General features: G+C 37.7%; 3 protein-coding genes and 3 pseudogenes across 4 annotated transcripts; 3 read left to right on the top strand and 3 right to left on the bottom strand.

The window, feature by feature from the left end:
- Window positions 1–438: 438 nt before the first annotated feature.
- On the bottom strand, window positions 439–3,246 carry LOC104786634 (RNA-directed DNA methylation 4-like; annotated as a pseudogene). Its single transcript, XR_015556757.1, has 10 exons — window positions 3,047–3,246; window positions 2,366–2,527; window positions 2,165–2,236; window positions 1,972–2,075; window positions 1,789–1,863; window positions 1,647–1,688; window positions 1,396–1,529; window positions 1,094–1,288; window positions 940–1,013; window positions 439–721 (listed from the first exon to the last, which is right to left on the bottom strand). The product of XR_015556757.1 is annotated as an RNA-directed DNA methylation 4-like (transcript).
- Window positions 3,247–15,296: 12,050 nt separating this feature from the next.
- Window positions 15,297–16,096, bottom strand: LOC147943654 (protein TPLATE pseudogene; annotated as a pseudogene).
- LOC147943653 (protein TPLATE-like) lies at window positions 15,297–18,088 on the bottom strand. Its single transcript, XM_087449993.1, has 9 exons — window positions 18,020–18,088; window positions 17,847–17,926; window positions 17,721–17,759; window positions 17,575–17,632; window positions 17,371–17,426; window positions 17,248–17,290; window positions 16,938–17,161; window positions 16,710–16,832; window positions 15,297–16,561 (listed from the first exon to the last, which is right to left on the bottom strand). Exons 2-9 carry the CDS (start codon window positions 17,877–17,879, stop codon window positions 16,265–16,267), a joined length of 873 nt encoding a protein of 290 aa, XP_087306119.1. The 5' UTR covers window positions 17,880–17,926; window positions 18,020–18,088; the 3' UTR covers window positions 15,297–16,264.
- A 2,164-nt stretch (window positions 18,089–20,252) lies between these two features.
- Window positions 20,253–21,266, top strand: LOC147943652 (glutamyl-tRNA reductase 2, chloroplastic-like). Its single transcript, XM_087449992.1, has 3 exons — window positions 20,253–20,328; window positions 20,625–20,866; window positions 21,032–21,266. The coding sequence occupies exons 2-3, from the start codon at window positions 20,690–20,692 to the stop codon at window positions 21,230–21,232; spliced, it is 378 nt and encodes a 125-aa protein (XP_087306118.1). The 5' UTR covers window positions 20,253–20,328; window positions 20,625–20,689; the 3' UTR covers window positions 21,233–21,266.
- Window positions 21,267–21,290: 24 nt separating this feature from the next.
- On the top strand, window positions 21,291–24,079 carry LOC104731443 (protein TPLATE-like). The gene is made up of 9 exons (XM_087449991.1): window positions 21,291–21,356; window positions 21,450–21,529; window positions 21,617–21,655; window positions 21,744–21,801; window positions 21,950–22,005; window positions 22,086–22,128; window positions 22,215–22,438; window positions 22,544–22,666; window positions 22,815–24,079. Exons 2-9 carry the CDS (start codon window positions 21,497–21,499, stop codon window positions 23,109–23,111), a joined length of 873 nt encoding a protein of 290 aa, XP_087306117.1. The 5' UTR covers window positions 21,291–21,356; window positions 21,450–21,496; the 3' UTR covers window positions 23,112–24,079.
- Window positions 23,280–24,079, top strand: LOC147943651 (protein TPLATE pseudogene; annotated as a pseudogene).
- Window positions 24,080–27,079: the final 3,000 nt, after the last annotated feature.

Genomic DNA, 27,079 nt, shown 5'->3' with positions numbered 1-27,079 from the left:
TTAAGAGAATAGAACAGTTATAAAAGATCAACTTTTATGAGCAAGAGAATCGAAAAACAAATTGTTTTGTTATTTTCAAACTATAATGTTGTTGTATACTCTATAACATATCATAAGAAAACCAAAAAATTCTTTAAGTTTTCAATTTCTAAAAAATATGCATAATTCTCATTTTGAAAATCTTTTAGATTGTTAAAATATGTCAATTAATATCATTAAATCATTTATATAAGTGAATTTATCTATTATACTTGTAATTTCATCAACAAAGTTTTCTATATATAAATTTTTTTGTTCTGAAACTATAAAAATTATAACATCCAAATACTAATCTTATTGTTTATAAAATTGTCTCAGTTCATATTTTTCAAGAATTTTAACAATTAAAGTTACATTTGTAAATTAATAATAATTATTTTATAGTATGAATTGAGATAATTTACTATAAAATAGTAGATATTAATAAATTATCAGTAAAAAAATGCCATAGTCCCAACATTATCAATTTATAGAGGTTTTTACAAGTGTATGACTAACTTTTATGACCATTCACAATTTCACATCCATTACAATCAAACTCGTTAGTCTCCAAGGACTTTTCTCACATGTCTTTCTGCAGTCTCTTCGTCTGATTCATCAGAGGCTTCTTCACTCTTTTCTTCTTCTTCCTCCTCGTCTTCAGAGATCTCTTTTGCGTAATCGTTCCTTGGATGATATTCAGCTGAGAGTCACACAAATACACATCAATAAAATTATTAAGTATTCCTTCTTTCTTAACTTTTGGTTTCTACAACCCAGAGTGAAACCATGAATTAACAATGCCAATGATACTTGTTTTCAATGTTCAGTATAGAAAAACAAATGCCACATAACCAGAATTACGAATGTCTAAGAAGTTAAATAAGAGTGGAGATAAGTATATGGATGATAAAAGTGTACCATTTGAATCATCAGAGTCGTAGTCTGATTCATCAGGTCCATCGCAGAAGTCTTCTTCATCCTCGACTATAACACTGTTAAGAAAAAACCAACAACCCAAATCAGCAGGTGACTGACACAAGAAACAGACGGAATAAAGTGGAGAAATACGCACAGAGGAAACTGGTTCTTGTAACTATCTTCGCTGATGATATCCATGTCTTCATTCACAGCATAATAATCATAAACGTATTCTTCAGTGTGACTAGAATGTATATCAGCTTCAATCTCTTCAGCTGCTGTTGGAATACACTCTCTAAGGAGAGGCAAGAAACTAGCAAGCATTTTCTGGTCCTCCAAGGATGTAAACCTACATGAAGAGAGTTGCACTTTTAAATACTGTGTTTCTTCAACCACAGCTAAACTAGTTCTGATTCTGAGATCTTAATTACGAAAACATATTACTAGAGAACTTACTCTAGTGCATTGTCTCGTCTTTCTTCAGTATCAACACGAATAACATCAAAGAAATGACACCTATCAGGAATGCCTTCCTTGTTTCCCTTCCTACTCCGCCATATTTGCTGAAACCGAGCAGTCTCTGCAGCAATCTAACATACATTAGAACTTTTGTTTATATGATTACTCAAGTCTCAAGCTAGCTACGTAAAATGGTATTAGACCTTCCCCTAAGATGTCAATCTCAGAGAAACTGTTAGAGAATGTACCTGTTGCTGTTGTACAGCTTTGTTCAGGAGTTGTTCTTTTCTCTACAGGCAAGAAAGAAAAGGAATTTAAACCATCATTCGAGCATCAGTCAAGAGACAGAGAATCTGGAATCAGCACTAAATCAAAATGAAACCAAGATACATTGTCTTTCTTGAATGCAATTCTCCGCTCCTCAAAATTCCCTCTACTGCAACTTTTCTCATTAAGATCAGACTCCTGCAAAGCACAAAATGACGAACGACTATAAGAGCATACAAACAACAACAATAACGTGAAGGGGACCAAGGGGTTTGTAGTTTAACAAGACTAAGAAAGTTCACTCACAAAGAAAGAGTGGATAATGTCAACCGTGGTTTTAGAGTCCGTGACTGTCTCCAAATGCTGCACTAGCACCTTCTTTGGTTTCACGTCCTCTACCACAGAAGAACCTATAAAACAATATTGAAGCTTCACAGAGTCCAAACCATAATCATACAAGTACAAAAATCCAGAGATAATATAGAACTACATTTCTTGCCTGAATTTGAAATAGATAGCTTTGATAAATCCAGAGTCGGCCGTTTGAGTGGGCTTTCATTTATCTCCAACCCTAAACACCAAAACACTATAAGTTTTTCCCTATCCGCACAAAAGCTACAGACAAAGATCCAAGAGAATTACTACCAAAGACCAAGGGAAACAAACAGAGCAAAGAGAGTGAGAGAGAGAAGAAACTTACAGAAAGCATCGAGCAGAGACTGCCCCACTTTTCTCTTAACTCTAACAATCACAGGCTTCTCTTCTACCTCATTTTTTGGATTAGAAGAGCTTTCACTGGCCGCATCCATGGTGAAAAAACGCTGCTAATTCGATAAAACCTCAGCCCACTAAATGGTTCGTTCTAGACATTACAAGAAAACAAATATAATCATTCGTTTAAATAGGAGTCTGAAGATCCATAAACCCATAGCAAAGAGCAACAACAATCCACACTCAGGTTAAGCCAAGAACAATCTCACTTTCAGACTTTGGTTACTGGCCCACTTTCACAATTTGGATCAGTTAGAGAGTGATGAAACAACTCACTTGAGATAACAAAGAAAAGAAAATGAAGCACAGACACAAACCATTGAATGAGTTTCAAGTTAAGACTTAAGAACACATATAGCCCACTCAACTACAAAAGTATATGCATTTTCTTATTAAAAAAAAGGCGAAACAAAGTCTATGCAAACACACAAAAAAAAAAAGTGTAAAACCCACAAGATTATTTCAGAGGACACCATAGCACAGGTGAAATATAAAAAGTGACAATTTTGCAGACATATAAATCAAGAACCCTCTTCTTGGAGATTTCTCAAAGACAATTACTTGAGTCAAATAGACGAGGAATCAATTTGTCATAAGGAAGAAACTGTACCTTTCGATTTCAAGGAACTGGGTTCGGAGATGTCGAAACTATAGAGATTAAGACGTTGTCGGAGAAGAGTACACTCGATTTCAGTAAGAGAGATTTGAGTTTGGGAGATGGAAGATGAGACAAAGACGTACAGTAGTTTCTCGTTTTAAAACGATGTCGTTTAGGACCATCATTCAACCAAAAATATTCAGAAAATTTTCAAATTTCATAAAACTACGTGAGTTTATTAAATATATTTACGTTTAGAATACTCCTATCTAAGAACAAGAACAGGAAATCAATTGTATATGTAATCTAAATTGTTGGAAATTTTATTACAGTTTAAATATTAAAATGTTTAAATTCTCTAAAATAAAGAACCGAAATAAACTGAATTAAACATTTAAATTTGGATGCTTGATAAATCAAGCTTCCTGTTCATTTTTAAAATTTTGTAAAAGCTAAGAACTTTTAAAAGTTTCAATATTTATAATATTTAAACATTTTATTTTTTTAAATATTATAAGATTTAGAAACTTTTAAATAATTTTATTAGCTCAAATAAAACATCAGATTAAACAGAATAAATTTTTAGAATTGGACGCTTGATAAATCAAGCTTTCCTGCTTATTCGTTGTCGGAAGCATATTAGTCTTATTTATCATTATTTAAATGTCTTAATGTTTCAGTGAAAAACCTTTTTTTAGACTACCACACAACTTGTTAAACCATCAAACTCTAAAAATAAAACCATTTCTTTTCTCATAAAATATGTGAAATTCATGAAGACCAGCATAGTCAACACATACACCCAATTATTGATAATTTCATCCATATACTTATTGGTTTTAGATCCACACATTTAGAAACTTCTCAAACCAAAATCCTTACTTGGTTTATAACATTTTAAAAACATCATAAAATATACTAATTATAATTTATTTAATATGAATCATATGATATATAGAAATATGAGTACACTATAAGAACATATTAATTATAAATAAATAATATCAGTTATATTATACCATCAAATAATATCAACTATATCATATTATCAAATAACCGTAACTGTATAAAATCGTAACCGCTTGAACCGAAACTGTATTTAAATGTAACCATTTAACCGTTTATTAAATGGTTATGGTTAAGGTTAAAGAAAATTTCTAACCATAACCGATGATTAATAAACCGTAACCGTGACAACCGTAACTGTAACATCCGTGAACCGGAATCCCGATTTGGGAGTTGCATCGATCGATGCATAGGGTGCATCGGTCGACGCATGTTCAATTCTCTGCGTTTTGACTTAAGTCAAATGCTGCGTTTTGGGGTAAAGAGAAAGGGAAAACCCTTAACTCGATTCTTTTTGGTCTCATTCGTGTTTTAGCCGTTTTTGGAGAGAAACGAAAAGAGAGAAAAGTTCTTGAGAGTTCTTGGTGATTTCTTGGAGATTTGGGGCGTTCCTGTAGAGATCTGTAGCTGGGATCGTTGTAGGAGCTTCCTAGAGGCTTGTTCTTGTTTGTTTAAGGCTTAGTGCTTCTGTGGCAAAGGTAAGTGCATGACCATGGCTTATCTAAGCTAGAGATCTCTCTGATTTGCTTGTTATGTGTTGTTAGGCTGGTTAGATTGTTATTTGGGACGTTAGGAAGCTTTCTTGTGGCTTGGGATCGAGTTTCGTGGTTGCAGGAACGAAGATCCGGCGAGAAGCTTCGGAGGAAAACGATGCTCGGCATTGCATCGGTCGATGAACTTTGTGCGTCGGTCGATGCAGATGCGAGGACGGTGCGTAAACTCTAGGGTTTTCGTGTTATGTCGAGCATGCATCGGTCGATGCATATCTTGCATCGGTCGATGCAAGTTAACCTTGCATCGGTCGACGCAGATCTTGCGTCGGTCGATGCAACCTCCATCTAGTGTCAGTCGATGCATGTTGGTATCGGTCGATGCAGAGTCCTGGTTTGTTATTGTTGATTGTTGAATGTTGTTTGATGGTTAGAGATGTCTCTATTGCTTGTGTGTATAGTCCAGTAGATGGGAGGATTGCCTTACTGAGTGTTTATAAAATACTCATGCATTGCAATATGTGTTTGTGGTGCAGGTAAAGGCAAAGTGTGATCGTGGAATCAAGGCAATGAAGAGGAGGATGTTCTAGGGACTCGGTTTGATATTGTCTGGCTTGCTAGGTTGCTAGAGTTGAGTCATTAGAACATTGCTAGGTTGCTGGTTCTATGATTTCTGCTATTTGAGTATTGGATATTGTTGATGTTATGATTATTGGTTATTAATGAAATATTATTTGGATATTGATTGGTATTGGTTTTCCGCTGTTGGTTGTGATTGTGGTTAGGTGGCTAGTGGGTATGGGACCACTAGTTGTAGTTTATTTATTATATTATTATTATTTATTATTTATTATTTTTTTTTAAAAAAGGTCGGTCGTTTCATTTTGGTATCAGAGCCCTTACGGTTCTAGGTTTGGGTTTGCTAGGTTTCTGTTGTGATGTTTTGGATTGCATGCTTTGATTGATTATGTGAGTTAGTCAATTGTGTGTGCCATGGAGTCCTAGAACATCCTCTTCGAGCCTTCAATGAGATTCCACGGCGAGTTATTGTTATGTTTCTTTGTGTGGTATTGATTTGTTTTATGCTTGTTAGCCTCTGTTCTTGGAATATCAGTGGTTAAGGTGTTTGAGTTGTTGGTCGTGGACGGGGACGTGGTCGTGGTCATTGTCGGGCGGGTCCCGAGGCCAGCGAGTGTGTGGTCCAGAGTTCTACGAGGAGGTACGTCAGAGGGTCGCAAGCGTATCAGGAGGGACCAGAGGGGGTTAGCCGGTGAGCATGCCGGGGGTGCTGGGAACCCAGGTGTGGGGTTGCAGCAGGTGGAGCCCAGGGTCGAGATGATCGCTTGACGGATCTGTTGGCGTGCTGTTGGAGTGGTTACCGAGAGGGGTACCAGTGTAGGCTCCAGTTGTGCCGCATGTGGTGGGGTGCAGCCGAGGGCTGTGGATGTTGAGGAGTTTCCATCTTATGTTAAGAGAATGAGCAGTTGTAGATGACCGGTATGAGATTATTCTCAAGGGGTATCGAGCCTAGAGAGGCGGATAGGTGGATATATGCAGCTGGAGCAGATATTTCTCTGTTTTGGGGTTAATCCAGTTGGATATTAGAAGTTTAGTGGGCAGGTGTAACATTGCAATGTTATACTCGGACCACAGGAGGTACTTGTGTCGAGAGATGTTTATAGTCGTTAAGGATTATTGCTCCTGAGGGGATGGTGATTCCCCTGAATACCGATAGCTCGAGGGGCTGAGGGCTCCGAGAGTGGCAGAGGGGACGTTGTTCTCCTGAGGGGATGAGTAGTTCCCCTAATACCGAGATCTTGAGGATTGTGGTCCAAGAGTGAGACGGTATAACTCGAAGACGCTGGTCTGAGAGTGAGATCGGTATGACTCGAAGGTTGCAACCTAAGAGTGGAAGAGGTGAGAGCAAGCAATGTATAGAAGGTGAGTATAAACACAACGACGGAATGTAGACCTCGAGAGTGATGGTGGTTTAATCTTGGATTTTAGGATTATGTTGGCCGATGGGCCAGAGTTTTATGAACCAGAGCGGTTATGAATGTGTGGCTGTTTTGCCAGGATTGTGAGGCCGGTGGTGCCAGAGTCCCGGGAAGGGGAGTTACAGCAGGATTGAGCTGGGAGATGCATGTTTGCCAAATACATAAGTTCACGAAAAGCCTTCATGGCAGGATAAACTAATCGTTGCAACGATGTTGGATGAAGTTCATTGGAGATGGACAGGGTTGCTAGATTCAAGGTTTTGGTAAGCTTGTTGGAGGGAATAAGTCAAGTGGTTTGAGTTAGCGGCCTGCAAAGCATTTGAAGCGGTGAATCAGAATATGCGAGCGTATGGTACTTGTTTGTTTTATTACGTTCGTATTGATGATTTGCTGTGGAGAATTGCCAAGCAGAAAGCTATCTTTGGAATAAGCTAACTTGTGGAAGTTTCCCTAACTGGCAAGTTACTAGAGGTTTTTGGAGGAACAAGAGGGTTGATATTCAGGTGCGGGCGAGTTGATGTCGGCATACTTGAGTGTTGGTTTAGTTGAGCTGAAGAAGTAACTAGAGGATTTATGGAGCAAGAGATTCATATGTTCTAGTGTATCACAGTGGAGAGCGCCGGTGTTGTTTGTGAAGAAGAAGGATGGGAGTTTCAGGTTGTGCATTGATTATCGGGGTTTGAACCGGGTCTTTGTGAAGAACAAGTATCCCCTTCCTAGGATCGATGAGTTGTTGGATCAGTTGAGGGGTGCTACTTGGTTCTCTAAGGTAGACCTGGCGTCGGGTTATCATCAGATACCGATAGATGAGGCAGATGTGAGGAAGACTGCTTTCAGGACGAGGTATGGGCACTATGAGTTTGTGGTGATGCCCTTCGGATTGACTAACGCGCCAGCAGCATTTATGAGATTGATGAACAGTGTGTTTTAGGAGTTTCTGGATGTATCTGTCATCATTTTCATCGACGATATCCTGGTTTATTCTAAGAGTCCTGAGGAGCATGCAGTGCATTTGAGGGCAGTTATGGAGAAGCTGCAGGAGCAGAAGTTGTTTGCCAAGTTGAGCAAGTGTAGTTTTTGGCAGCGTGAAATGGGCTTTCTGGGTCACATTGTTTCTGCAGAGGGGGTTTCTGTAGATCCAGAGAAGATTCAGGCTATCAGGGATTGGCCTAGACCGCAGAATGCCACAGAGATCAGGAGTTTCCTTGGATTGGCAGGTTACTACAGGAGATTTGTGCAGGGGTTTGCAAGCAGAGCACGTCCTATGACTAAGTTGACAGGGAAGGATGTTCCTTTTGTCTGGTCAGAAGAGTGTGAGGAAGGCTTTGCAAGCCTGAAGGAGATGTTGACTACTGCGCCAGTGTTGGCTTTGTCTGAGCAGGGAGAACCCTATGTGGTTTATACAGATGCATCTAGAGTTGGTTTGGGGTGCGTTCTGATGCAGCGTGGGAAGGTGATTGCCTATGCTTCGCGGCAGTTGCGGGTGCATGAAGGCAACTATCCTACTCATGACTTGGAGATGGGTGCTGTAGTTTTTGCCCTGAAGATTTGGAGATCTTATCTTTATGGTGCAAAGGTACAAGTGTTTACAGATCATAAGAGCCTGAAGTATATATTCACTCAGCCTGAGTTGAATTTGAGACAGAGGCGGTGGATGGAGCTTGTGGCGGATTATGATTTGGAGATAGCCTATCATCCTGGTAAGGCTAACACGGTTGCAGATGCTCCGAGTCGGAAGAGGGTAGCTTCGGCTCAGGAGCAGGAGATGGAGTCTCTGGTAGGGTAGATCAGTGCGTTGAGCTTGTGTGCTGTTTCACAGGAACCGTTGGGTTTGAAAGCAGTAGATAGAGCAGATCTTCTGAGTAGGGTGCGGTTGGCTCAGGAGAAGGATTTGGGGCTGGTGAATGCCTCTAAGGATGTGGATTCAGAGTATCAGGTCTCAGATAATGGTATTATCTTGGTGCACGGTCGGATTTGTGTGCCCAAGGATGAGGAGTTGAGACAGGAGATTCTGAAAGAGGCTCATGCGAGCAAGTTGTCTATTCATCCAGGAGCGACTAAGATGTACCGTGATCTCAAGAGGTACTATCATTGGGTTAGGATGAAGAAGGATGTAGCTAGTTGGGTTTCGAGGTGTGATATGTGTCAGCTAGTAAAGGCTGAGCATCAGGTTCCTGGCGGTTTACTGAAGAGTTTACCCATTCCTGAGTTGAAGTGGGATATGATCACCATGGATTTTGTGGTAGGATTGCCAGTGTCTTGGACCTTTGATCCTATTTGGGTCATTGTGGACCGGTTGACTAAGTCAGCACATTTTTTGGCCATTAAGAAGACTGATGGAGCAGCGGTCTTGGCTAAGAAGTATGTGAGAGAGATAGTTAGATTGCATGGGGTGCCAGCGAGCATTGTGTCTGATAGGGATTCTAAGTTCACTTCGGTGTTCTGGAAGGCATTTCAGGCAGAGATGGGCACTAAGGTGCATATGAGTACATCTTATCATCCCCAGACAGATGGACAGTCTGAGAGGACCATCCAGATGCTGGAGGATTTGCTAAGGATGTGTGTGTTGGATTGGGGTGGCCATTGGGCAGATCACCTGAACCTGGTAGAGTTTGCTTACAACAACAGTTATCAGGCGAGTATTAAGATGGCTCCTTATGAGGCTTTGTATGGGAGGCCATGTCGTACACCATTATGCTGGACTCAGGTGGGGGAGCGGAGCATGTTTGGTGCTAGTTTTGTTCAGGAGACCTCAGAGAAGATTCGGGTTCTCAAGCTGAACATGAAAGAGGCTCAGGATAGACAGAGGAGTTATGCTGATAGGAGGAGGAGAGATCTTGAGTTTCAGGTAGGAGACAGAGTGTACCTCAAGATGGCCATGTTGCAGGGTCCGAACAGGTCATTGTCAGAGACTAAGTTGAGTCCGAGGTATATGGGTCCATTCAGAGTGATTGAGCGGGTTGGACCAGTGGCATATAGATTGGAGTTACCTGAGGTTATGCGTGCATTCCATAAGGTTTTCCATGTGTCTATGTTGCGGAAGTGTCTCCGTGAGGGTGAGCAGGTGTTGGCTAAGATTCCTGAGGATCTTCAGCCTAACATGACTGTGGAGGCGAGACCAGTGAGGGTTCTCGAGAGGAGGATCAAGGAACTTCGGAAGAAGAAGATTCCTTTGATGAGAGTCATGTGGGACTGTTTTGGTGTGGAGGAGCAGACTTGGGAGCCTGAGGCAAAGATGAAGGCAAGGTTCAAGAAGTGGTATGAGAAACAAGCCGCGACTTGAGCTTGTTTAGCCTGGTCCCATCTGTAATCCGTGGCTAGAGCGGGAATGGAGTATTCCAGCCCATCTCTCCTGTTACTTGGTCGCTTGGGGTGGTTGGTTGTGCGACTAAGTAACAAGTTGAGGTGGCGTTCGGGGTACAAAGTTTCCGTGAGGCGGGGTTTTAGAGAAAAGTTTCCGGGAATAGGAGTTTCCAAAAGTGGAAAAGTTTCCAAAAGTGGAAAGTGCTAAATATGGAAGGTTTTATGGGAGTTAGAATTTGTCCATTTTAGCGGTGGGAAGCCTTGGAGGGACATTTTTGTGGCCTTTGTGGCGGACTTTCGAGTCAGTGTGCCTGTGTGTGGCATTCTTTTTAGACATTGTGTGGCCTTTGTGGCGGGCTTTTAGCCAGTTGTTGGCCTTTGTGGCGGGCTTTTAGCCAATTGTGTGGCCTTTGTGGCGGGCTTTTAGCCAATTGTTGGCCTTTGTGGCGGGCTGTTTAGCCAGAGTGTCTTTGTGACGGTCCTTCGGGACAGATGGTCTTTGTGATGGTCCTTCGGGACAGATGGTCTTTGTGACGGTCCTTTGGGACGAGTGGCCTTGGTGGCGGTCCTTTTTAGGACATTTGTTTGGCCTTGGTGGCGGTCCACGTTAGGACATTTTGTTGGCCTTTGTGGCGGCCCTTGTGGCGTGTGTATGATCCTTGTGGGGTCATGGGGTATCCCGGTGAGGGGATATGTGGTTGGTAGGACATTGAGATGTTTTTACGCGAGCCACGGGAAGGAAACCTGGATAGGGATAGGACTCAGACGTGTTCAGAATTTTTTGCTCGCGACTCTTGGGGGACTTAGGTTCTCCTAGTACTGCCATATTCAGAGACTTTATGGCTCGGGAGTATGGTTGGTATATTGACTTCGGATGACGATCCGGGGGCGCGCTGTAGGGTGACAACCCGAGAGACGAGTTGGATTTTTCCTTATATATTATGGCATGCGGGTTTAGGCCCGATGAGGAGCCAACATTTGGCATGCAGACTTAGGTCTGATGAGGAGCCAATAAAAACTCAAGGTTTAGGCCTATGAGTAAAGGAAAGTCCAAAAGTCGAGAGCAAATGACGCCTGAAGCATGAGTCTATCGCCTGGAGGTGACCTTCTGTAGATCGGTCGGAGGAGTGCGGGCCGTGGAGACGGTTGCACGAGAGTCCTTGACTGATGGTTGTTCGAGATTCGAGGACGAATCTAATTTGGTGGGGGAGAATTGTAACATCCGTGAACCGGAATCCCGGTTTGGGAGTTGCATCGGTCGATGCATAGGGTGCATTGGTCGATGCATGTTCAATTCTCTGCGTTTTGATTTAAGTCAAATGCTGCGTTTTGGGGTAAAGAGAAAGGGAAAACCCTTAACTCGATTCTTTTTGGTCTCATTCGTGTTTTAGCCGTTTTTGGAGAGAAATGAAAAGAGAGAAAAGTTCTTGAGAGTTCTTGGTGATTTCTTGGAGATTTGGGGCGTTCCTGTAGAGATCTGTAGCTGGAATCGTTGTAGGAGCTTCCTAGAGGCTTGTTCTTGTTTGTTTGAGGCTTAGTGCTTCTGTGGCAAAAGTAAGTGCATGACCATGGCTTATCTAAGCTAGAGATCTCTCTGATTTGCTTGTTATGTGTTGTTAGGCTGGTTAGATTATTATTTGGGACGTTAGGAAGCTTTCTTGTGGCTTGGGATCAAGTTTCGTGGTTGCAGGAACGAAGATCCGGCGAGAAGCTTCGGAGGAAAACGATGCTCGGCATTGCATCGGTCGATGCGCTTTGTGCGTCGGTCGATGCAGATGCAAGGACGGCGCGTAAACTCTAGGGTTTTCGTGTTATGTCGAGCATGCATCGGTCGATGCAAGTTAACCTTGCATCGGTCGACGCAGATCTTGCGTCGGTCGACGCAACCTCCATCTGGTGTCGGTCGATGCATGTTGGTATCGGTCGATGCAGAGTCCTGGTTTGTTATTGTTGATTGTTGAATGTTGTTTGATGGTTAGAGATGTCTCTATTGCTTGTGTGTATAGCCTAGTAGATGGGAGGATTGCCTTACTGAGTGTTTATAAAATACTCATGCATTGCAATATGTGTTTGTGGTGCAGGTAAAGGCAAAGTGTGATCGTGGAATCAAGGCAATGAAGAGGAGGATGTTCTAGGGACTCGGTTTGATGTTGTTTGGCTTGCTAGGTTGCTAGAGTTGAGTCATTAGAACATTGCTAGGTTGTTGGTTCTATGATTTTTGCTATTTGAGTATTGGATATTGTTGATGTTATGATTATTGGTTATTAATGGAATATTATTTGGATATTGATTGGTATTGGTTTTCCGCTGTTGGTTGTGATTGTGGTTAGGTGACTAGTGGGTATGGGACCACTAGTTGTAGTTTATTTATTATATTATTATTATTTATTATTTAATATTTTTTTTTTTAAAAAGGTCGGTCGTTTCAGTAACCCTGGTGATGCCTATGTATAGCTAATAAAATATATGTGTTTGTCGTCCATCTTTCTTCTTTAAACCCCAAAACTTGACTCAAACATCAAATCGAGGTCTTGCAATATCAATCCTTCTTCCTTAGACCCAAAAATAAAAAATTAATGAAAGAATATCAACTCATCTATAAAATCATACACAAAAATATGTTTTACAGCTCATAAGAAATAAAAGCACAAACGTAGATAAATAAGATAATTTATGTTTTACATCAATATTTCTAATATTTTAAACTTTTAAAAGATTTCGAAATATAAAATTTGAACCTTTTAAAAAGTTTCAGTATTTATAATATTTTAAACTTTTAAAATTTAAAAATTATAATATTTAAAAACTTTTTAAAAGCTAAGAACTTTTAAAAGTTTTAATATTTATAATATTTAAACTTTTAAAAATTTTAAATATTATAATATTTGTTTTGAAACTTTTTACAGTTTTAATTTGATCAAATAAAAAACCGGATCAAACCGAATAAAACTTTTAAACTTGGACGCTTAAATCAAGCTTTCCTGCTCATTCATTGTTGGAAGCATATTAATCTTATTTATATTGGTTCTGAACCATTATCTAAAAATTTTCTAGCCGATGTGGGACATTGTGCATAGTTCTTTTATGGGTGAGTTACTAGAATATTGCATAAAAGCTTCCTTATTACAAAAGTAACATACAATTGTTTGTTATTACTAGACTAACCCATTGTACCTATACTACCTCTGAAACTAGTGTTGGGGAAAAACGTAATTACTGCTAATGCCATTAGAAAAAAAACATTGGAAGTTGGGACTAAGTCTACCGATCCTTTGATGGTAGATTTATACACGTGGACTGATTAAAGGTGTACGTCAGATATTTTTGGTACACTTAGTTGTAGTGCTGGTACACTTTGCCATCGACGTAGATGGTACACTTAGTTGTAGTGTTGGTACACTTATCGGTGGACGTATATGTGTATCAAAAACTAAGTGTACCAAAAATATCTGATGTACACCTTCAACAGTCAATATGACCCAAAAGATATTTATGGTAGACTAATGGCCTGTTGCGACAGATTTATTCGACAGCCTTCTCTCGTTTCAGATATTTTTGGTATACTTGTTTGTTTTTTTGAAATAGTTTTCGGAGTGTGATGGTAGGTTTCTTGTCCGTGGTAGATTTAGTAAGCATTTTTGACAGCTGTAAAGTCTTACCAGAATAACACGAATTTGTTTGAGCTGTCAAAGACAGTCTAGCGTTGCGATAGACTTATTGGAGGTAGATCTAAACACGTTTGCTGTTCTTCTGATCTATGGTGTTCATGTAATAACGTTTGTAGCAGATTCATCAATCGTATTCTGTTTGTCGGCCGGAGCAAACGTCTTTTTCCTACTCTGTTTCGTTAATCTTTCCTCTGGGTTCATCCATGGAAGAGCTAGATATCTGTTCGAAAATCTATATAACTCACTTTTTATAGGTTTTTAATTTAGAAATCAGATGTTGAGATGAAAATCTATAATAGTTGAGTAAAAAACCCACAAGTGAAACCAAAAAAATAGACATAAGTCGTGAAAAAATAAAGTGAGGCAGGGAAAATTAGGGATTTCAGTCGTATGTTAGAGGTAGAAGACGAGGATATTCTGGTAATTTCGGGTTCATTAAACCTAAAATCGAACGTTTACGTACATATAAACGTGTACGTACATATGAACGCATACGTACATAATGTTCTTGAGATTAGAGTACGTATATAACATTCTTTTGCTTAGTGTAGGTCCATAAATCCGTTTTAATGAACAATATTATTGTAATTTTGTAGTCATCTTCAACATATCTTATTCTATAACCCTAGCTAATATTGTCGTTGTTGTTCACCGGAAATGGAACAAGTAAGAGATGTTACTAGAAAAAGTAAGAGATGTTACTAGAACAACCTATGTAATTCGTAATTGTTTATTTATCATATTTTCGAGAGGTAATGATCAATAACCATACAAAATTACATTTTAACTATAGAGGGTAATATTTAGATAACATAAATATATAATACTCAGTTCAACTAGGTACAACTAAATATATATTTAGATTTGCATTTATATTTAAAATATGGAAATGATAATTAAGGTTTATAAGAATTTCTAAAACATATTGAACTATTAAAGAACTATGTTTAATCAACAATACAAGAATTTATCACTTTCTAATATATACTATCGTTTTCACATAAAACACTCTTTAAAGTATAAGGAAGACTTAGTAAGTGATCACCTCAAATGAAGCAAAAGAGGTTAGACCGAAGTTCTTATGAACATTGTGTTATGAAATTCTTGTATATGCTAATTAATAGTGATAAATCTTGTGGCCAACTGCTAATTAATAATTTATATTATAGTCCAACTGGAATTACGGAAGAAATGCAAAAGTTCAACTATGAATATGAGAGTACAACTGGACAACTATGTATAATTATGTGTATACCAAATAATTTTTTACTAATATCCTGTTGTCTTTGGTTCATTTTACCACACGTGTGATGATTTTAAATGAATATTCGCCGCCAAAAATATATTTTTTCCGTTTTCACATGATCTATATTTAAACTTATTTATTAGCTCTAGTACAGTTGCACCAAGTAGTTCAAGTTATACTGAAATTTTCTCAGTTGTACCTAAGTGGATCTAGTTGTACATAAAACCTCACATTCACCCAAAAATTCTATTAATTACAACCAAACAAATGTCAGTTCCTTCATCTTGTTACAACTCTTTTTTTTTCTAGTAATATTATAGTAACTCTCCCAAAAAGAAAAAGGAAGAAGATGATCGTTACAGACTAATAATAATCTATGGACGGGTCGGGACAAAGACTGAACGATACCAAACGAGTGTAAGAAGACACAACAATAAACTATTCTTTGATTTGTGTCATTTTCAGATACATATATAAACTGAGAAGCAAAAATCACAAAATCCATATATAGTATCATTAACAAGTCAAAAAAACGTCACATCATTATCCCAATTATTCAAATTAACGGACGGACACACAACAAAACGTTGCCGCACCTATAAATACACACTCACACACCAATCCTCTTCTTCATCATCTCTTAACAGTAATCTCTCTCAGTTAACTTTTGTATATTTTCTATCTTTACACAAGATGTGCTACTCTTGGAGCACTGCAGCCTGAATTGCCATGTGCTCTGTTTCTTCTGCTGTCAGCTTAGACAATGTTCCTTTTTCCTTCTCTTTTTTCTTCTTCTCTTCTTTGTCCTTCCCCTCCTCTTTCTCCTTTTTCTCTTGTTCGTCTTCATCATCGTCTTCTTCTTCTTCTTCTTCTTCTTCTTCTTCGTTTTCTGATTCCTCCTCTGTCTTCGGAGTCTTCTTCGGCTAAGCAGCCATCAACAAAGTTATCTTCTCCATGGAGATCTTCAGCTTCTCGGCCGCGGTTGCCTTCACTTCGTCCTCTGGCATGTACTCAACGCCCCCGTCAGTTAGATCATCACACCATCCCTGGAGATCCGACTCTATTTGCTTTGTGATTGATGCTTTTGAGGCTCTAACCACGAACTTGCACATCATGGTGGTTGTCTCGTCACCCAGATCCATGTTTCTGCTCACTTCACTAGCCCCGAAGATCATCATGCCCACAAAACCTCCATGCCACGTTTTTGCAGCGTAACAAAGTTGTAGTGACATCACGTTAGCGTTTATTAGATCATCAATCCAGTTAAGGGACATGAAGGATAATAAGACCATGCTGAAACTAATGAATCACCTGAAAGCCAGCAACTGTGCGTATGGTGTGGGAACAGACTCTGTGAAATGGCATGACAATGATTTGAGTCCGCTTAAAAATGGTGAAGCACCATACTGTTGTGCAGCTGTTGCCATGAAGCCGCTTCCTTCATACATATATGTGCCAGTTTACTCTGCAACAGCTGGCAAGCTAGGCCACAAACAAAAGAACTCGACCGGTGAGATTTTGTGCGGGAGAAGAAGCTCAGTCAGTGGAATCTTGTAAGGCTGACATCTTACGATCACAGGCTCTCCGAGTTCTGCTTTTGAACCTCTCTTCTGCTTCATAATCTGTGGATCCTCCTCTAGGTAGTCACCGTCATAATCTCCTCTAGCACCACATAATGGATAGTAAAGGACCTGAGCCCAGAAATCACATCTTTCAAATTGGGACACACCAACGGTGACACTGCATTGTACAGGATCCTACAAGAGTAAAGCACAGAGTGGTTGATAAGACAGCTAAACCGATTGATCTGTAAGAACATAAATTGTTTTAAAACTGGCAAAACCTTAGATATTAGAGAACTGTAATGAGATGGAAATATATAAGCAATGAATACTAAAATCCAACCTGTGAGACAAGATTATGCAGCTGCCGCACTGCTTGAGGAGAACCATCCATGAAGTATAAGGCACTAGACAATCCAACCCGTATATCCACACAATTGAGTTCAAGTTCTGTCAAATTAATTATCTGAAAGGTAACATAAAGCATAAGAATATGTTGAAACGCTAAACTCTACTAACTAAACTATAATCAAGTAAAAATGCAGGATGACACACTAGAATAGATACCAACCTTTAAGTGCAAAGTGACCCTTCCATCATTTGTATCTGCTAAATGGTAAGCTTCTATATAGCAAGGATCACTACTTCCAGTCAAAGGATATGCTGTGGGAGGAACCTTAATAGAAGTCGAGTCGACCCCTTTCGTAAGGAAGAGAGTTAATTCGGTGGGCTTTGGCCTCCAAAGCTCTAGAATGGCCTTGTGAGCTTTTGCCGTGACTTGTGGCTGAGTAACTACTGCAAGTTTAGCCAGAAAATCAACATTTTTTACAAAATAAAAATATATCATATTGAATGAAACAAAACATAGAATGCTAATTAACCATTGTCTTCAATATCCACATTTGTTTTTGACGCTTTCTGCTTCTGTAGGCAAAACAGTTAAGACAAATTCTTAGATTAGGAAAAGCAAATCCTGAAAAGATCTTAAAAACAAGGAGTCTCACAGATACAACGTTTTCCAGTCCTTCCAACACTGAAAAATCCACACTCTTCATGTCAACTAGAACCAAAAAAAAAAAAAAAAGATTCAGATTAGTCAATTTCTGATTAAAAATCCAACCTAATTGCAATATCTAATAAGACTATACTGTATTCAACCATCAGAACCTCTTTAATCAGAAATTTTCAAGATGTAACTGGCCACTTACTTGAGCCTTTGAGAAGATCTGAAGTAATTTCATGTCCTTCCTGTGCCAATGAGACGAGCTGAGAGCAACAAAATAGTCAAATAATTAAGAAATTTAGACTTCAAATTGACTCAGTAAGATATATAAATCTCACACAATCATCATACCTTCATCGCAATGATGAACTCCACCAAACCCAGAAATCCCTGTCGCTTCGAATCCAATTCATATTCTCACAAGTGTTTTCGATTCATGAAATCTTAAGAAAACTAATCGAATGAGTAATAATATACCTGTTTGAGTTCCTGGCGAGAAAGCTTTGACATCGCGAAGAACTTAGTAGCATCATTACCGGAAACACGACCGTCTCCATCTGAAATTTCAGAGAAATACACTTTTATCTTAATGGACCAATACAGAAAAACCTAAAAAAAGATAGAACCTAAGAAATCAACTCATCACAAACCATGCCACACACCATTTTTGACAAATGACACAAGGAGCAGAGGCAAAAGAGACTTAGAACTGCAGAAGTATATATTTTACTTACTTGAGTATGCAAGATACGTTTATCAAGGTGAGTCCACATTCTAGTTAATCGTGGTAATTGGTATTCCATTTGTGCAAGAGCAACCTATTTTAACAACTTGGTTAACCTGTGCAAGTCTCAGACCTTCTCCTAGTACAAGAGAGTCCAAACCAGCTGAGACTTCGAATATATGTTGTGTGACGTCCTTGTTATACAATAGAAAAAGGTGCTGACAGATCTCCGAAACTGGGATCCCACTCGTCTTGCAAAAAATATAACAAACGTCAGCATTTGCTATTGAGATTGTAATATAGTGATGAGAACATATGACAGAGAAATCATCAGATGGGGGTTGTTGTCACAGATAATGAAAAGTGCATTCTTAATGACCGAGTGAGATTTAAGCATTGTAATAAAAGGCAAAGACCTTAGACATCCACTCAGTAACTTCTTTGACACCACGCTGCTGAGAGAGAGCCAAGACATAAATCTCTATGCGGTTGCAAGTACTGAGAACAGCAGCTTCTTCGATATGATTCAAACCGCATAACTCAGCGATAGCTCGTGGCCATTCAGCTTCAGGAATAGCAAGCTTCTCACGCATCTCAACAGGAGCTGTGTGAATACTAAGCCCAATCACCACAATACTACTTCTTTCCTTTGTGTATCCTGAAAACCATGAAAACAATCGGAGTTCAGTAAAAACTGACACTTTTTAGCTTCAAAGAAGTATACAATTCAATCTCCTCCAAAAAAATCAAAATCAAGAGTAATTAAGGAGATCAGCTAGTAGATCAATATATCGTAAAGATGATTGCTTTTACATCAAAGTATACGAGTAAACTATTCGAATCCAAGCGGCAAAATGTTGAATAGCTTATCAAATTCCATCAAAATTTAGAAATTGGCAGCCAAGGAAAAGAAAAAAAGCATAAAATCTCAATTTTTTTTCCAACCAAATTTAATTATAAATGGCATAAAACGTATATAAAACTAATATGATTTGAGATGAAACCATATTATAATGGTTCTCAGCTAGTGTCTAAAATTTTCTAGTCAATGTGGGATGTTGTACATATACTTATTTATAAATTTTTTAATATAATTTTTTTTAATAATTTCAAAAATATTAAATATTGAGATGTCTGATCCCGACTGCTCGTTTAAAAAATCTGAATATACAAAATTCTGGAAATTTTTAAAATGTTAAATAATGAAGTGGCTAATTCCTATTGGATGTTAATAATATAGAAAGTTTTGTAAATTATTAATATGTTAAATAATGAAATAGCTAATCCATATTGGATGTTTAAAATCCTAGGTGGACAGCCTTAGAAGCTTATAACTTCTACTTTTTTATTTAGTATACTAATAAAAGTAGAAGCTATAAGCTCCTAAAGCTGTCTACCTAGGATTTAAAACACCCAATAGGGATTCGACAAATTACTTATTAACATTTTATACAATTTCTAGAATTTTAAACAACCTATCATGATTTGACATGTCATTCATTAACATTTTTTAAATTTCCAGAATTTTTTAGAAAAAGGAAAATTTTAAATTTTTGGAAATAAAAAAAGGGAAATTACCTAGAATATTACATAAAAGTAGGTTTATTACTAGAATAATACGTTGAGATTTTCGACTTACTCAAATAACACATAAAAGTTTGCAAATTACTTCTATACCTGAGTTGTGTGTTTTATTACGTTTTCTGCCATTTATAATTAAATTTGGTTGAAAAAAAAATTGAGATTTTATGCTTTTGATCTTGAGATCTGAAACACAACAAACTTGAATGATCGATTCGTGTTTTTTGGATTCTCTTAAATTTGGGTGGGCAAAAACATCATATTGATTCCTTCTAATTTGATTCACTTTCTCTCTCGAGAACAAAGTTTTAGATCTAGTTTTTATTTTGTCTGAGTTATCGGAGAAGAAATTATCGGTGAGTTCGATAATCGTAACTAGCGATAGATTGAAAAGCCCCGCTGGTACAGTTCCGTTGAGAAGATTCTTGACGATTCTAATTTTGTTTAAGGACTTGTATTTACCAAGCTCTTCTGGGATTGGACCGAAGAAGAAGTTGTTAGAGAGTATCAACATCTCTAGCTTCTAGCCTCTGCATAAATCCATGGGGATAAGTCCGGCGAGGTGGTTGTAAGAGACATCAAGCTTTTTCAGATTCCCGTTCCGGCCAAGATTCGTCTCTGTTCTTGAACTGCTCAAGTCTTCTGCTATTGACCGTACGTTATCTCTCTCTTCAAATCCCAAATTTGGAGTTTTTTTCTTTTCCTTGGCTGCCAATTTCTAAATTTTGATGGAATTTGATAAGCTATTCAACATTTTGCCGCTTGGATTCGAATAGTTTACTCGTATACTTTGATGTAAAAGCAATCATCTTTACGATATATTGATCTACTAGCTGATCTCCTTAATTACTCTTGATTTTGATTTTTTTGGAGGAGATTGAATTGTATACTTCTTTGAAGCTAAAAAGTGTCAGTTTTTACTGAACTCCGATTGTTTTCATGGTTTTCAGGATACACAAAGGAAAGAAGTAGTATTGTGGTGATTGGGCTTAGTATTCACACAGCTCCTGTTGAGATGCGTGAGAAGCTTGCTATTCCTGAAGCTGAATGGCCACGAGCTATCGCTGAGTTATGCGGTTTGAATCATATCGAAGAAGCTGCTGTTCTCAGTACTTGCAACCGCATAGAGATTTATGTCTTGGCTCTCTCTCAGCAGCGTGGTGTCAAAGAAGTTACTGAGTGGATGTCTAAGGTCTTTGCCTTTTATTACAATGCTTAAATCTCACTCGGTCATTAAGAATGCACTTTTCATTATCTGTGACAACAACCCCCATCTGATGATTTCTCTGTCATATGTTCTCATCACTATATTACAATCTCAATAGCAAATGCTGACGTTTGTTATATTTTTTGCAAGACGAGTGGGATCCCAGTTTCGGAGATCTGTCAGCACCTTTTTCTATTGTATAACAAGGACGTCACACAACATATATTCGAAGTCTCAGCTGGTTTGGACTCTCTTGTACTAGGAGAAGGTCTGAGACTTGCACAGGTTAACCAAGTTGTTAAAATAGGTTGCTCTTGCACAAATGGAATACCAATTACCACGATTAACTAGAATGTGGACTCACCTTGATAAACGTATCTTGCATACTCAAGTAAGTAAAATATATACTTCTGCAGTTCTAAGTCTCTTTTGCCTCTGCTCCTTGTGTCATTTGTCAAAAATGGTGTGTGGCATGGTTTGTGATGAGTTGATTTCTTAGGTTCTATCTTTTTTTAGGTTTTTCTGTATTGGTCCATTAAGATAAAAGTGTATTTCTCTGAAATTTCAGATGGAGACGGTCGTGTTTCCGGTAATGATGCTACTAAGTTCTTCGCGATGTCAAAGCTTTCTCGCCAGGAACTCAAACAGGTATATTATTACTCATTCGATTAGTTTTCTTAAGATTTCATGAATCGAAAACACTTGTGAGAATATGAATTGGATTCGAAGCGACAGGGATTTCTGGGTTTGGTGGAGTTCATCATTGCGATGAAGGTATGATGATTGTGTGAGATTTATATATCTTACTGAGTCAATTTGAAGTCTAAATTTCTTAATTATTTGACTATTTTGTTGCTCTCAGCTCGTCTCATTGGCACAGGAAGGACATGAAATTACTTCAGATCTTCTCAAAGGCTCAAGTAAGTGGCCAGTTACATCTTGAAAATTTCTGATTAAAGAGGTTCTGATGGTTGAATACAGTATAGTCTTATTAGATATTGCAATTAGGTTGGATTTTTAATCAGAAATTGACTAATCTGAATCTTTTTTTTTTTTTTTTGGTTCTAGTTGACATGAAGAGTGTGGATTTTTCAGTGTTGGAAGGACTGGAAAACGTTGTATCTGTGAGACTCCTTGTTTTTAAGATCTTTTCAGGATTTGCTTTTCCTAATCTAAGAATTTGTCTTAACTGTTTTGCCTACAGAAGCAGAAAGCGTCAAAAACAAATGTGGATATTGAAGACAATGGTTAATTAGCATTCTATGTTTTGTTTCATTCAATATGATATATTTTTATTTTGTAAAAAATGTTGATTTTCTGGCTAAACTTGCAGTAGTTACTCAGCCACAAGTCACGGCAAAAGCTCACAAGGCCATTCTAGAGCTTTGGAGGCCAAAGCCCACCGAATTAACTCTCTTCCTTACGAAAGGGGTCGACTCGACTTCTATTAAGGTTCCTCCCACAGCATATCCTTTGACTGGAAGTAGTGATCCTTGCTATATAGAAGCTTACCATTTAGCAGATACAAATGATGGAAGGGTCACTTTGCACTTAAAGGTTGGTATCTATTCTAGTGTGTCATCCTGCATTTTTACTTGATTATAGTTTAGTTAGTAGAGTTTAGCGTTTCAACATATTCTTATGCTTTATGTTACCTTTCAGATAATTAATTTGACAGAACTTGAACTCAATTGTGTGGATATACGGGTTGGATTGTCTAGTGCCTTATACTTCATGGATGGTTCTCCTCAAGCAGTGCGGCAGCTGCATAATCTTGTCTCACAGGTTGGATTTTAGTATTCATTGCTTATATATTTCCATCTCATTACAGTTCTCTAATATCTAAGGTTTTGCCAGTTTTAAAACAATTTATGTTCTTACAGATCAATCGGTTTAGCTGTCTTATCAACCACTCTGTGCTTTACTCTTGTAGGATCCTGTACAATGCAGTGTCACCGTTGGTGTGTCCCAATTTGAAAGATGTGATTTCTGGGCTCAGGTCCTTTACTATCCATTATGTGGTGCTAGAGGAGATTATGACGGTGACTACCTAGAGGAGGATCCACAGATTATGAAGCAGAAGAGAGGTTCAAAAGCAGAACTCGGAGAGCCTGTGATCGTAAGATGTCAGCCTTACAAGATTCCACTGACTGAGCTTCTTCTCCCGCACAAAATCTCACCGGTCGAGTTCTTTTGTTTGTGGCCTAGCTTGCCAGCTGTTGCAGAGTAAACTGGCACATATATGTATGAAGGAAGCGGCTTCATGGCAACAGCTGCACAACAGTATGGTGCTTCACCATTTTTAAGCGGACTCAAATCATTGTCATGCCATTTCACAGAGTCTGTTCCCACACCATACGCACAGTTGCTGGCTTTCAGGTGATTCATTAGTTTCAGCATGGTCTTATTATCCTTCATGTCCCTTAACTGGATTGATGATCTAATAAACGCTAACGTGATGTCACTACAACTTTGTTACGCTGCAAAAACGTGGCATGGAGGTTTTGTGGGCATGATGATCTTCGGGGCTAGTGAAGTGAGCAGAAACATGGATCTGGGTGACGAGACAACCACCATGATGTGCAAGTTCGTGGTTAGAGCCTCAAAAGCATCAATCACAAAGCAAATAGAGTCGGATCTCCAGGGATGGTGTGATGATCTAACTGACGGGGGCGTTGAGTACATGCCAGAGGACGAAGTGAAGGCAACCGCGGCCGAGAAGCTGAAGATCTCCATGGAGAAGATAACTTTGTTGATGGCTGCTTAGCCGAAGAAGACTCCGAAGACAGAGGAGGAATCAGAAAACGAAGAAGAAGAAGAAGAAGAAGAAGAAGAAGACGATGATGAAGACGAACAAGAGAAAAAGGAGAAAGAGGAGGGGAAGGACAAAGAAGAGAAGAAGAAAAAAGAGAAGGAAAAAGGAACATTGTCTAAGCTGACAGCAGAAGAAACAGAGCACATGGCAATTCAGGCTGCAGTGCTCCAAGAGTAGCACATCTTGTGTAAAGATAGAAAATATACAAAAGTTAACTGAGAGAGATTACTGTTAAGAGATGATGAAGAAGAGGATTGGTGTGTGAGTGTGTATTTATAGGTGCGGCAACGTTTTGTTGTGTGTCCGTCCGTTAATTTGAATAATTGGGATAATGATGTGACGTTTTTTTGACTTGTTAATGATACTATATATGGATTTTGTGATTTTTGCTTCTCAGTTTATATATGTATCTGAAAATGACACAAATCAAAGAATAGTTTATTGTTGTGTCTTCTTACACTCGTTTGGTATCGTTCAGTCTTTGTCCCGACCCGTCCATAGATTATTATTAGTCTGTAACGATCATCTTCTTCCTTTTTCTTTTTGGGAGAGTTACTATAATATTACTAGAAAAAAAAAGAGTTGTAACAAGATGAAGGAACTGACATTTGTTTGGTTGTAATTAATAGAATTTTTGGGTGAATGTGAGGTTTTATGTACAACTAGATCCACTTAGGTACAACTGAGAAAATTTCAGTATAACTTGAACTACTTGGTGCAACTGTACTAGAGCTAATAAATAAGTTTAAATATAGATCATGTGAAAACGGAAAAAATATATTTTTGGCGGCGAATATTCATTTAAAATCATCACACGTGTGGTAAAATGAACCAAAGACAACAGGATATTAGTAAAAAATTATTTGGTATACACATAATTATACATAGTTGTCCAGTTGTACTCTCATATTCATAGTTGAACTTTTGCATTTCTTCCGTAATTCCAGTTGGACTATAATATAAATTATTAATTAGCAGTTGGCCACAAGATTTATCACTATTAATTAGCATATACAAGAATTTCATAACACAATGTTCATAAGAACTTCGGTCTAACCTCTTTTGCTTCATTTGAGGTGATCACTTACTAAGTCTTCCTTATACTTTAAAGAGTGTTTTATGTGAAAACGATAGTATATATTAGAAAGTGATAAATTCTTGTATTGTTGATTAAACATAGTTCTTTAATAGTTCAATATGTTTTAGAAATTCTTATAAACCTTAATTATCATTTCCATATTTTAAATATAAATGCAAATCTAAATATATATTTAGTTGTACCTAGTTGAACTGAGTATTATATATTTATGTTATCTAAATATTACCCTCTATAGTTAAAATGTAATTTTGTATGGTTATTGATCATTACCTCTCGAAAATATGATAAATAAACAATTACGAATTACATAGGTTGTTCTAGTAACATCTCTTACTTTTTCTAGTAACATCTCTTACTTGTTCCATTTCCGGTGAACAACAACGACAATATTAGCTAGGGTTATAGAATAAGATATGTTGAAGATGACTACAAAATTACAATAATATTGTTCATTAAAACGGATTTATGGACCTACACTAAGCAAAAGAATGTTATATACGTACTCTAATCTCAAGAACATTATGTACGTATGCGTTCATATGTACGTACACGTTTATATGTACGTAAACGTTCGATTTTAGGTTTAATGAACCCGAAATTACCAGAATATCCTCGTCTTCTACCTCTAACATACGACTGAAATCCCTAATTTTCCCTGCCTCACTTTATTTTTTCACGACTTATGTCTATTTTTTTGGTTTCACTTGTGGGTTTTTTACTCAACTATTATAGATTTTCATCTCAACATCTGATTTCTAAATTAAAAACCTATAAAAAGTGAGTTATATAGATTTTCGAACAGATATCTAGCTCTTCCATGGATGAACCCAGAGGAAAGATTAACGAAACAGAGTAGGAAAAAGACGTTTGCTCCGGCCGACAAACAGAATACGATTGATGAATCTGCTACAAACGTTATTACATGAACACCATAGATCAGAAGAACAGCAAACGTGTTTAGATCTACCTCCAATAAGTCTATCGCAACGCTAGACTGTCTTTGACAGCTCAAACAAATTCGTGTTATTCTGGTAAGACTTTACAGCTGTCAAAAATGCTTACTAAATCTACCACGGACAAGAAACCTACCATCACACTCCGAAAACTATTTCAAAAAAACAAACAAGTATACCAAAAATATCTGAAACGAGAGAAGGCTGTCGAATAAATCTGTCGCAACAGGCCATTAGTCTACCATAAATATCTTTTGGGTCATATTGACTGTTGAAGGTGTACATCAGATATTTTTGGTACACTTAGTTTTTGATACACATATACGTCCACCGATAAGTGTACCAACACTACAACTAAGTGTACCATCTACGTCGACGGCAAAGTGTACCAGCACTACAACTAAGTGTACCAAAAATATCTGACGTACACCTTTAATCAGTCCACGTGTATAAATCTACCATCAAAGGATCGGTAGACTTAGTCCCAACTTCCAATGTTTTTTTTTCTAATGGCATTAGCAGTAATTACGTTTTTCCCCAACACTAGTTTCAGAGGTAGTATAGGTACAATGGGTTAGTCTAGTAATAACAAACAATTGTATGTTACTTTTGTAATAAGGAAGCTTTTATGCAATATTCTAGTAACTCACCCATTTTATAATATTTTAAAAAGTTTTAAAAGTTTAAAAGTATTAACAATATTGAAACTTTAGATGTAGTTTAAAAGTTTAAAATATTATAATTATTAAAAAAATTAAAAGGTTCAAGTATTATAAATATTTAAAATTAATATAACGTTTAAAAATATTAGAAATACCTCCATAGAAAGTTTAAGTATTCAACTTCTATTAAAAATATATTCGATTTTCAAATATCTTATTTATCCACGTTTATGGTTTTTATTTCTTATGCGCTGTAAAACATATTTTTAGGTATGATTTTATAGATGAGTTGATATTCTTTCAGTAAATTTTTAAGTTTTAGGTCTAAAGAAAAATGATTAACATTGCAAGACCTTAATTTGATGTTTGAGTCAAGTTTTGGGGTTTAAAGAAGAAAGATGGACGACAAGCACACATGTTTTATTAGCTATTCATTTGTTCATATTGCTTTATTTCCAAGTAATTTACAATTTTGTAGTATTAACGATTTTGGTTTGAGAAGTTTTAGTACGTGTGAATCTAAAACCAAGTAAGTATACCGTGAAAGTATCAATAATTGAGTGAATATGTGACTATGTTGGTTTTCATGAATTGAACAAATTTTATGAGAAAATGGGCAATGGTTTTGGTCGTGGAATTTGATTGGCTAACAAGTTGTGTGGTAGTCTA

This window comes from Camelina sativa, chromosome 5, assembly GCF_030686135.1.
Source record: "Camelina sativa cultivar CO46 ecotype springtype chromosome 5, ASM3068613v1".
In the NCBI taxonomy this organism is placed as follows: Eukaryota; Viridiplantae; Streptophyta; class Magnoliopsida; order Brassicales; family Brassicaceae; genus Camelina; species Camelina sativa.
The sequence above is the reverse complement of the archived record's forward strand: the minus strand, read 5'-3'. Positions and strand labels throughout refer to the sequence as shown.

Excerpts from the sequence above, each read along its gene's own strand:
- LOC147943653 (XM_087449993.1), bottom strand. The coding sequence starts at position 17,879 with ATGTCAAAGCTTTCTCGCCAGGAACTCAAACAG. Across the intron at positions 17,760-17,846 it reads CTCGCCAGGAACTCAAACAG|GGATTTCTGGGTTTGGTGGA; the intron begins GTATATTATTAC and ends TCGAAGCGACAG. Across the intron at positions 16,562-16,709 it reads TGCATAATCTTGTCTCACAG|GATCCTGTACAATGCAGTGT; the intron begins GTTGGATTTTAG and ends TTACTCTTGTAG.
- LOC147943652 (XM_087449992.1), top strand. The coding sequence starts at position 20,690 with ATGCGTGAGAAGCTTGCTATTCCTGAAGCTGAATGGCCACGAGCTATC. Across the intron at positions 20,867-21,031 it reads TTACTGAGTGGATGTCTAAG|ACGAGTGGGATCCCAGTTTC; the intron begins GTCTTTGCCTTT and ends ATTTTTTGCAAG.
- LOC104731443 (XM_087449991.1), top strand. The coding sequence starts at position 21,497 with ATGTCAAAGCTTTCTCGCCAGGAACTCAAACAG. Across the intron at positions 22,006-22,085 it reads GACTGGAAAACGTTGTATCT|AAGCAGAAAGCGTCAAAAAC; the intron begins GTGAGACTCCTT and ends TTTTGCCTACAG. Across the intron at positions 22,129-22,214 it reads TGTGGATATTGAAGACAATG|TAGTTACTCAGCCACAAGTC; the intron begins GTTAATTAGCAT and ends CTAAACTTGCAG.